Source organism: Brachyhypopomus gauderio, chromosome 15 (assembly GCF_052324685.1).
Source record: "Brachyhypopomus gauderio isolate BG-103 chromosome 15, BGAUD_0.2, whole genome shotgun sequence".
NCBI classification, from domain to species: domain Eukaryota; kingdom Metazoa; phylum Chordata; class Actinopteri; order Gymnotiformes; family Hypopomidae; genus Brachyhypopomus; species Brachyhypopomus gauderio.
In genome coordinates this window covers 14,064,070-14,075,504 of record NC_135225.1, presented here as the reverse complement: position 1 = coordinate 14,075,504, position 11,435 = coordinate 14,064,070, and the positions used below count along the sequence as shown (strand labels likewise).

Below are 11,435 nucleotides of genomic sequence, written 5' to 3'. Positions count from 1 at the left end.
AAACTTTGAGAAACATTGCCAAGTCCTCCACCAAATTCTAATATTGACACTACACCTTCAAATAGCTGCCATTCTTCTGGCAATCCCAGATGTGTGCATCCAACTCCAGAAAATACATTTCCACTGCTTCAGCACAGTGACATTGTGCTTTACACCCCTCCAACTGACACTTGGCATTGTGATCTTAGGCTTATATGCAGTAGCTCAATCATGGAAGCCCACTTCATGAAGCTCTCTGTTCTCGTGCAGATGTTGCTTCCAGAGACTGTAGCACTGTTGAGTCATGCAAGGGAGGACGGGATTTTTATGTGCCGTACGCGTGGTCTACCACTTTGTACTTTTACCACGGATGTTGCTCCAAGATGCTTACACTTCACAAAAGTAGCGCTTACAGATCTAGTACGGCAACATTTTCACAAACCAGCTTGTGGTAAAAGGTGCATGCTATGACAATGGCAAGCTTAAATATCATACTCTTCTCTCTTCGGTCTGTGTTTGTCTATGGAGAATGCTGTTAGCAAAGGATGTGGCTATAACACCTGAACGCAACAATTAGAAGATATGTTCACATACTTTTGACCATTAAAAATTTATTTTTACAGTAAGTGAAAGCTACATCTACAAAGTAAAGAAGAGCATACACGGCACTATTGTGACAGGAAGACCATGAGCATTGCACTAGTCAAATCTGACATTGTGTCATGTGTCAGAATACATACATAGATTACTCCATGTGTTGATACAAGGTGTAATGGAGGACAATAACCTACACAAAGGGACAGAGAGCAGAGAGTCAGGATTCCTCTACACTGGCCAACTGAAGAAGGTGTTGGTCGAGTTGCTTGGCAACTGTGGGTACATGCACATAGCTTTGATGTTTAACATGTGTGACAGAAACTGTCTACTCTCTTTGTCTGTGTGTATATATATGTATTTGTGTGTGTGTGTGTGTGTGTGTGTGTGTGTGTGTGTATAATTTGTGGTTTTATATTTAAAGTATCCTTTGGCTGTGTGCATGTTTGACTTGAATTAAGAAGCTTAGCTGTGTAAATATTTATGATAGATGTATTAATATGAATGCACCTCATTTTAAACGTCTTTCTCTGACATAAATCCTCTATTATGCTCTAGCACTACTGTGAATATCTGATATAATAACAAGTCACTGTGGCCTATTTGAACAATTGTCATTTGTCAGCCTAAATCTCCAGTAATTAATAATACTGTAGAAGGGTGTGTGCATATACTTGTGTATTTGTTGGTGCTGTGCATATTCCATTGGTGTAACTGTCTGTGTGTTAGGAGTCTTTATCATACTGTCTCAGAATATTAATGGCTGACATCACCATGGTGATGTTTCATCTCTCCCTTTCATTTTTGTAAGAACACACCTGCATACAAATGCTTTATCATTTAGACTGCACACTGATGTAATGACTGGCTTGAAAAAAATGATTTAAGTAGTCCCAGCACAATTCTGATTAGTGTGATTGTACAGTCGCAAAACTGTGTAGTTGCATGGAATAGACCAAAATGTGCTCATTAATCAATATTCACTTTAGTGTGTTCATTCTTCTGTCATTATAAGGCTACTATGTATATACTGCCATATTTGTCAGACTTCACTGTATATTTAGGACACAGTTTAAAGACAAATTTGTCACATTTGTCACCTTCGTACACAAATATTTTGGGGTCTATTTTGTTCTCTGTCCTCTGTTACTTAATATTGGATAGGTTAGGTATTACTCATTTCATTAGTATCACGAGTAAACTGAATAGAATTAAAATGGAAATTAAGTCATACAAATACATACAATGTTTCTAGAACTGCAGGGTACTTTTTTTATCTCACAATCAGTTCACAACCTTTTCTACATGTTGTTTGATAAACACAACTGCAAGTCAAGGTCATAATAAGGCCATATTTTGTACAACAGGCTGAGTGTTGTTTGACCATGTGTTGGCTAGTCTATATGAAGAGATTGGGAGCTCTCCATGGTCCTGAACAGCCTGTGGGTAACCTTCTTGACACCATAATGACGACAAAAGTAAGTAAGCGTACCTAACATCGATTTATCATTTTGCTACAACAAGACTTTTTTTCTGTTTCATGTTTTTTAATTTGTTTTTGCTGTACTACATTTGGAATGGTATAATGTTACCGTTTGAATATTCGACTTATTTTAATCACCTGATTGCGTCTGGAGTAGCTAATTATATGATAAGTTAGCTCCAGCACGAGTAAGGTGCAAGAAAGGTGCAAGAAACTATGAATCATGTAGGACAACACAAACAACAATTTGTTAGTTTGTCTATTAATAAAACTTCACCAATCCACTCGTTAAACTATAAACTCACTTTTCCAGTAACCAAAACATCGAAACTTTGTGATGATTTTATAAATCGCACTTCAATTACTGCTCGGAGAGCCTATGAGGAACAGTCAGCTGATTTCTCACAGGCCGTTTCTTGCTTTAATTCGCAAAAACATCGAGTGCGACTCGCTCAGCAGAACGCCAGACGAAGGGAAACAGTAGTGCCGCAATCAGCGGAATCCGGAGTTCACATACACACACCGCGCGCCCCGCACTGTACAGAGACTCTCGTCTCCCTCTCATCGATCGTTCCATCGGATCCCAGCAGCATAGGCTGAATGTATGCTGTTTCCAGCGAGTGACAGGACATAACATTTGTTTAGATTTACCACAACCTCGCTTTCCGTAACATGCTTGAGCACACATGAATTTGTCGCTTTTTCTTTGTCATTTGTAGAATTTCCAAGGCCGTTTTGATCTGATTGAGAGTGCATTTTCGCCATGGTTATGCTGCATCGCCGCCGGAGGAAAGAGGCGCTGGTCTGGCTCTTGCCTGGGTTGATTGGGGTCTGGTAAGTTTTCGGGGTACCAAGGCGAAATGTCGAGATATGCAATCGGTAGTGTACAGAAAGCCTAACCAGTTCGATATGTGTCTTGCCTGATTTACACTCAAAGTACCGCAAACCAATACGAATAATGTCAAGCCTTTTACGCAATGTTAAACAGCTGGGACGACATTTCGCGCTTGAATTCAAATTTGTTAAAGCCAAAGACCATTGTTTTTCCCGTCATATATGAAGAGACGATTATTCTGTGTCATATACTAGCTATTGCGCGTAAGCTGTTTGATTGCTCACTGTCGTTGTTTGCTTTAGCCACAACGCGCAATGTCACTCCGTTAACAACCTTGAAGATACTTCAGACCGCAACCATTCAGCAAAAAAGCAAAAAAGCAATCCACATATTTAAAAGAAAAAAAGAAAGAACAAATAAGCCAAAACGAAATTTCATTTCTAATGTTCTAAGCAGAAACTGTCACCGTATTCCTCCTCTTCAAGTCTACAATTCCTGCCCCCTAAAGAACTGATATCAAAACATTGCCTTCAGCTAACTGACTGAAGACGTCCAGAAAGGACACGTAATGTTTGCCGTAGTAAGTAACGGGTCAGGTGCTATACCTTACAGAGCACGTAAGATCCATTTATATTCTTTTATCCATTTAGGTTATATGCAATCAAACAAACAAAAATTCAGTTTCTTAGTTGCTGAGACCCCCAAATTCGTACAGTTGTAACTGTCATAATCTGCAAGCTGCACTGGGGGGGGGGGGTGTAAGAGGGCGCACGTGGGGGGCAATTTGTCACTTGTGGAACAAACTATATTGCTGTTGCTGTTGAATTTCAGTGATTCTGATGGGCATTATCACATGTCCTTTGTATGTGATGTGCCTCTGTTTGCTTCTCTCAGCATTTATATATGACTGGTTAAAATGTAGAATTGCAGTGGGGCTAGAATAGTGAGTGTATGGACAGCACATTGGCTGTGCTGTGTAAAGAAAATAGAAATATAAAACCATGTAGCAGGAGGCATGGCGAGCGTGACCAGAGATGTGCTGTCCTTCCCGTTTATATATATGTTTATACTTTTGAATAATACATTGTCTCTCAAGCCAACTCTGTACTATGTGGGATTCACTGAGAGAAATACATTTACAGTTTTAGTTGCTGTTACAATTTGAGCTGCTCAGTATTTCCTTGGCAATGACCAGCACGTCTCAGTCCAGCCATCTCTGCCATTTATGTAGATCTTTCCAGGAAGTTCTATGTCAGAGGACTTGCCTTGACTCAAGCTGTTTAATTGCCTAAAGAATAGATTTAAATAATTTATCATGGACAGCATTGTTGCATTCATTATCACTGTTTGCAAAAAAATATTAACAAACAAACAAAAAATTGACCTTGCGCAAATATTATTTCAAATGTTTAGTTTATTTGCCCATGGACATCTGAGTGTATACAATAATTACTACACACACTAAGCTTAGTGTATTTTAAAATGTTGTTTTTTAGTCCAGATATAAAACATTTTCCTCTGAAGAGTGAATACTGATGGGATAATGATTCCAATAAGAGTAATACAGAGAAGAGTCTGCCACAGCCAGCACTAAGTTCCACCTCTGCAGCTTGCTGTGTGAGACCAGGATGTCCCAGTGAAGTGTTGCCCCTGAGAGGGAAAGGTGGTAGAATCCTTTAGCCACCTTTACTGTTGTTATGTGACATGCCAGTCATGGGCCATCCTCTGGTTCATGTAAAAGATTTGGGTATAATTCTATTCCAATCATGATGACAACATAACTTACCAAAAAAAAAAAAAGTCCCGGCAAGAATGTTTTGAAGAATAAAAGGGAATGAATTAATAAATCAAAATTGATTCATTCTAGGAGCATTTGGACTCAATGGGTGTTTTGCATTGAAGAGGAAGGAGAGTTGTGGATGATAATTTTAAACCTCTAACCTTCAGCCGTTCCCTTGTATCCTCTGCCAGAACACATCTTCATTAATCATTGTGTTCTTTTATTAGATCCCCTTCGTTTAAGAGATTCCGTCCTTTTGTTTCAGAGCTCAGTTCCTTCAGAGAAACAGATGATACTCTTTATCTATTCATACACTCATGCTCATCTTACGAATCCTCTCTATCTGCCCGTGTCTATATCACTCTTAACTCATAAAACCCATCTCTACTTAAAGTCTTTACAGCTAATGATCTTCTTCTCTTTGATCTGTTTGTGAGTCTGTTTTCCTGTCTCTCTCCCTCCCTTCCTCTACTACTATAATTATTACAGAATATGATACAGTTTAATTATTTTTTTTAATCTTAAAAAAAATCCTCTTCTTTTTCCTCATGTTTCCAGCATGGCTATGGAGCCCAGTAAAACTGAGGAGGAAGATTATGAGGACGTCCCCATAAACAAAACTTGGGTTTTATCTCCAAAGGTTTACGAGAGCGACGTCACCCTCATCCTGAATAAATTACTGCAGGGCTATGACAACAAACTGCGGCCAGACATTGGAGGCAAGTTATCACGTCAGCTTTGGACTTGGTCACATATTTCTGAAGTCGCTTCCAGTCTCAGCCAGTGGTCACACAGCTATCACACTCTTACAGATGTTAGGAGTTATAGCAGTAATGCCTGGTCCTCTAGTCAAATGTGATGATGAGGGTACACACAGAAAAAAACCAAACTGAAATCTTCATGAACCTATTTTTGTTGCCCATACTCTTGCTATATTCATGGATATTAAATATGTAGTGAAATACGCTGTGTGCATCTCACCGTCCCCAACTGCTGGAGGGTGTGATGAGACGACCACTTCTCAGCTGTTTAGACAAATTGATCTCAGCGGTATCAGTGCAAGACAAAGAGAATCAGCGCTGACGTCCCTTCTTCCTCCGTGTGTCTGCGTGCACGTGGAAGATGCAGAGACAGAGACAAAAAGATGAGATGGAGCTAGAACAAGAGGGCGAGTGGAGTTCATTACTGCTCCGAGCCGGCAGGGTGGACCTGCGGCCTCTCTGGGATTCACCGCCTCTTTACAATCACGCCATTTTTCTCCAAGGCTTCGGAGATAGTGCAGTCTCTGATATCTACACATTTATTTTCATATGTATATTTGTGGTATTACAGAGTATGATGCAAAGATGCTGTGTATGGAAATAGCAGAGTAACTATTGGAATCAGGGGAAAACTGTTAGTATTGCTCCAGTATGAAGATACTGTTAAAACTGTTAGTATTGCTCCAGTATGAGCCCACATGAATCCAACAAAACTACTGTGCACCATTGCAGTGAGACCCACTGTGATTGAGACGGCAGTGTATGTGAACAGCATTGGTCCAGTGGATCCCATCAACATGGTGAGTGTATGTCAAAAAACACTGCATGTTACAGATGTTTCATTTCTATCTTAGCATGTACTGTGGAGTTGTCTGACTTGTGCCTTTGTGGTCTGTAGGAGTACACCATAGACATCTTCTTCGCTCAGACGTGGTACGACAGCCGCCTGAAGTTCAACAGCTCCATGAAGCTCCTCATGCTGAACAGTAACATGGTGGGAAAGATCTGGATCCCCGATACGTTTTTTCGCAATTCCCGCAAATCTGACGCTCACTGGATCACGACGCCCAATCGCCTTCTGCGCCTTTGGAGCAACGGACGTGTGATGTACACCCTGAGGTATGTCACGGGCAGCCATTTTGTTTACCCAGCAGATGCTGTTGATTTACTGATGTTTGTGCATCTGAAATCTGTGCTCTGTACTCCTAGCCCAAAGCACTCACTTATATAATAAAACAAAATAACAATAATAATAAAAAAATTCTTCTTATTATTATTATTATTATTACTATTATGCTCCTGTGGTATGTTGGCACATTTTGTCATTAAATAATTTCAAATGCATTTAAGTCTTCTGAAACAATAAAGAATGAGAGGATAAAGTCAATAAACAAGAACACACAAACAGGTAGTTTACAAATTAAATCCTCCACAACACAGTATGTTTGAAACATTCTTTTTTGGACTGATCCTTTGTTGTGTTTGTTTGCTTTGTTTCTTTCCTATTATAATTTTGTTTTTGTCAGGTTGACTATTAATGCGGAATGCTACCTTAAGCTGCATAACTTTCCTATGGATGAACATTCGTGTCCTCTGGAGTTTTCGAGCTGTAGGTGTTAAACTGCTGCCAATGATCTGTCATTCAGACTCATTCAGTGTCATTCAGACTCATTCGGTGTCATTCAGACTCATTCGGTGTCATTCAGACTCATTCAGTGTCATTCAGACTCATCCGGTGTCATTCAGACTCATTCGGTGTCATTCAGACTCATTCAGTGTCATTCAGACTCATTTGGTGTCATTCAGACTCATTCGGTGTCATTCAGACTCATTCGGTGTCATTCAGACACTGGGCGCTGCCACATTGCTTCTGTGTGTTGATTGGACACTTTGCACCACTAATTGTAGCCAAACAATAGCCCAACCATTGGCCCGGACATGCCGCGGTTCTGATCTTCCAAACCCACAGTGAGAAGAGATGGTGTACCGTCTTTCAGCAGAACATTTATCACCTCCAGCTAGCCTGACATCCTCCTTTATGTGTGTGTCATTCCCACATCTGTCATGCACCTTTTCTCTCTCAGCTTCCAATATGTGTCAATCACTGTGGGCAGAAAGGGAAGGTAAAGGCATGCCATGCTTAACATGCCATCCTGTCACTGTGTGTGTGTGTGTGTGTGTGTGTGTGTGTGTGTGTGTGTGTGTGTGTGTGTGTGTGTGTGTGTGTGTGTGTTTGTACTTGTGCTGAGCTCTAAAGCTGACTGTGTGGCTTTGGGTCTGTGTGATTTATGAGGAGAAGGTAAATAGGTGTCTAACTCGTGTGTGTGTGTGTGTGTGTGTGTGTGTGTGTGTGTGTGTGTGTGTGTGTGTGTGTGTGTGTGTGTGTGTATACTTGTTTTTGTTTTGTTTTTTTTTTCAGATGGATACCCAAAGAATGAGATTCAGTATAGATGGCAGCGTCGTGCTGTTGAGGTAGCAGACCAGCGGTACTGGAGACTTTACCAGTTTGCCTTTATTGGACTGCGGAACACCTCAGACGTGGCAAACACTCAGTCTGGTGTGTGAAGAGAATGAAGCAAAAAAAATTTGGCCTTGTCAAGACTAGAATAATTACACTTCATACATATAGATACAGCGCTGAATTTGCTGACCGCATATGTTTCTTTTTCAGGAGAGTATGTGATTATGACTATCTTCTTCGACCTTAGCCGGAGGATGGGTTACTTCACCATCCAGACCTACATCCCCTGCAGCATGATTGTAGTTCTCTCCTGGGTGTCCTTCTGGATCAACAAGGACGCCGTTCCAGCCAGGACGTCTTTAGGTAGCCCGCGCAAGCAATTCATTATCTCTATGTGTGTGTGTATGTGTGTGTGTGTGTAGAAATGTTTCCTCCTCCTATTAGTTCGAGTGCTAATATTATTATTTATTATTTTTTATTTGTACAGGTATCACGACCGTACTTACTATGACAACCCTAAGCACCATATCCAGGAAGTCGTTACCTAAGGTGTCATACGTGACGGCCATGGACCTGTTTGTGTCTGTCTGCTTCATCTTCACATTCGCTGCTCTTATGGAGTACGGAACGCTGCACTACTTCACCAGCAATCGGCAGAGCAAGAAGACCAAGAGCAACTGCCCACCGGTGAGCTAACGCCCTCAGCAATCAAGAGGAGTTAAGTGCTCGAATTACCATGAACAGCAGATTTCAGGTGACTTGAGCTAGTTAGCATGTATAGACGGATTAAATAACACTTTGACTTTAGGCACACATCAATTTCTCATTTCTATCATATTTATATACATAGCCGAAATGGCCCACAGTATCTAAATACAAAATATCCAGTGAAGCGTCTAAACTACATAATACGCAACATAATTTTAGAATTGTGAGACGTTTTGCGCGCTGTTGAGCAGACATTGGGCCCTTAAGTCGTTCATCGTTTCTTCTGCGGTAGAAATCGAGCGTGATGAACATGAGGCCAGGGAGCTCTCTGCTCCAGATGAACCACGTGGCCCCCTACCACGACGACGACGACTACGCCTACGAGTGTTTAGACGGCAAAGACTGCGCGAGCTTCTTCTGCTGCTTCGACGACTGCCGCTCGGGAGCCTGGCGCGAGAACAGGATGCACGTCCACGTGTCCAAAATCGACTCCTACTCGCGGATATTCTTCCCCACTGCTTTCGGCCTCTTCAACCTCGTTTACTGGATCGGGTACCTGTATCTATAAAACGAATGCAGTCGAGGGATACGGACTTATTTAAAATCCATGTGTGAAAACCATTTGTTATTTCTCCACCGTCTTGATACAGTATTTTGGGCAGAGAGGAGCCTCAGGGTGAGATTGTGTTTATGAGAAAAGGAGAGGTGCACGCGAGATATTAAGGGCGTTATTATATTGCCATATTGCAGTACAGTAAATATTACCAGCAGAAACCCTCTTGTTCTGGAAGACTGACAAGGTTACGGACACTGATGTCCCTGGTCCACTGCAGACAAACCGTGGCAAACAAATTAATCTTACGTTGTTACCTTGCTTAGTACAAAAATATACTTATGGTGCAATGAAGAATATCATTTTAAATTTTCTTGCACAGTCACAGCTAAGACACAGATAAAAAACGCTTTCCAAAATGGTTTTTGTGAACAAATATCAAAGCATATATTTCAAGCTTCAAGCATACTACATAGATCCAAAAGACTGTAATAGCTTCTTAAATGCATCTAACAAGAAATTTCAAAGAACTAACACATTAACCTATTCATTAGTAATAGCTCTTTAGATGTAGAACTTTAAGTAGTTTTGATTGTAAAGACACTAGTATAATTACATGCACATACTGTAATATTCAGCTTCCTTGCGCCTTATCAAACCAAAGCATAAGTACTCTAAGGTTATGTGAAATAGATTTTGATGTGTTAAACTTTAAGCCATTTTACTGGAATTAGCCTATGCCACTTGAAAATGTGGTTGATCCTCAGACTGTAATAACTTACGTGGAAGAGTCTCTCATATTATTGTACTGGTCCAGTTTCTATCATTTGTTTCTATATACTTGCTGCAGGTAAAGATGTTTCACGTTTCAGTTTAGGCTATGCATAAAAGGCACTGCGGGTACTGAATCCAAATATCCTGCTTTGGGAAGATGATCTGGTCGTTCTGTTCTAATCCACCATGTTGGCGTGTCATGATCACATACTGTCAGCAGTCAGTCTGCTAACCAGTTCGTAATTCTCAGCTCATAACGAAGCCATCAATGCCTTTTTGTTATGGCTGAACTCTTCAGGCCCGGCTGCATCCTGGTCCGTGACATCGTTAGGCTGTATGTGGAGCATTGTAAGCATGACATTTATATTGACGCTGTTCTCATAACGATGGTCTCACCATGTGCAATTCTAACATAGTCATCAGTAGTCACTGTGGGTATGAGCACTATGTCGGGGGGGTGAATAGTCAGTGCTAGATGCTACTGTCTGGTCCGAACTCCTTTTCCTCTCATGCTCTCATGTTACTGTTGACCTTTGTTATTTTCATGGTTCCATGATGTGTGTGTGTGTGTGTGTGTGTGTGTGTGTGTGTGTGTGTGTGTGTGTGTGTGTGTGTGTGATGTATGATGTGTGTGTACTTAATACTCTTTCACAGTCAGTGCTTAGTGAATATTTAGCTCACCCTATGCAGAATGCAGGTTCTAATAGCAATGCATCCAATACAGTCTATTTATATTTTTGTATATAAATAGATGATTAAGGCATTATAAAAATGTTATTAGACTTTTTATAACCATTGTTTGCTTTTATTCGGACTGAATAAAAGTAAATGGTTTGCATAATAGCATGTGTGCACTTGTGTGTGTGTGGGTGTGTGTGTGTGTGAGTGCATGTGTATGTGTGTGCATGTGTATGTGTGTGTGTGTGTGTGTGTGTGTGTGTGTGTGTGTGTGTGTGTGTGTGTGTGTGTGTGTGTGTGTGTGTGTGTGTGTGTGTGTGTGTGTGTGTGCATGTGTGTGTGTTTCTATGTGTGCGTACACCTGTGTATGTGGGAGCACCATGCTGGCTTTGTCTTTTGTTTCGCTCTGCTTACCCTCCACCCTCCTCTTGATCCAGGTGTTGTGGTCTGTCCTGTGTACCTGTCCTCCTCTTGATCCAGGTGTTGTGGTCTGTCCTGTGTGCCTGTCCTTGCTCTGTGCAGTGCTCTTCACCTCTTAAAAGATTTGTGTGGTCCGTGAAAAAAAAAAATTCAACACTGTGAAGAAATAAATACGTGCCTGAAAAATGCTAAACACAATTCTCTGCTCTTTTTGTTTCAGCAACCCATTAAATTGTGAAAGTAAGAACCATGGATGTAGAACCAAGCGTGTTTGTGGTTCTCAGCATGGTGTTGTAATCCAGTGTTTCTAATCCTATTAATGTTTCCAATTAACTTTTCAACTTATGCTGTGAATGAGTTTGGAATCTGAACTGCATCCAAATTTATCCAGAACATTAATCCAGAACAA

General features: G+C 40.9%; 1 protein-coding gene across 2 annotated transcripts; it reads left to right on the top strand.

The window, feature by feature from the left end:
* The first annotated feature begins 2,526 nt into the window (after window positions 1–2,526).
* On the top strand, window positions 2,527–11,231 carry gabrg1 (gamma-aminobutyric acid type A receptor subunit gamma1). Of its 2 annotated transcripts, XM_076974368.1 has the most exons (10): window positions 2,527–2,658; window positions 2,776–2,890; window positions 5,230–5,390; window positions 6,165–6,232; window positions 6,331–6,551; window positions 6,959–7,041; window positions 7,852–7,989; window positions 8,104–8,256; window positions 8,381–8,580; window positions 8,894–11,231. In XM_076974368.1, the coding sequence occupies exons 2-10, from the start codon at window positions 2,820–2,822 to the stop codon at window positions 9,167–9,169; spliced, it is 1,371 nt and encodes a 456-aa protein (XP_076830483.1). In that variant the 5' UTR covers window positions 2,527–2,658; window positions 2,776–2,819; the 3' UTR covers window positions 9,170–11,231. The 2 variants fall into 2 exon arrangements, with proteins under 2 accessions (XP_076830483.1, XP_076830482.1); XM_076974367.1 differs by having other exon boundaries at window positions 2,548–2,890.
* Window positions 11,232–11,435: the final 204 nt, after the last annotated feature.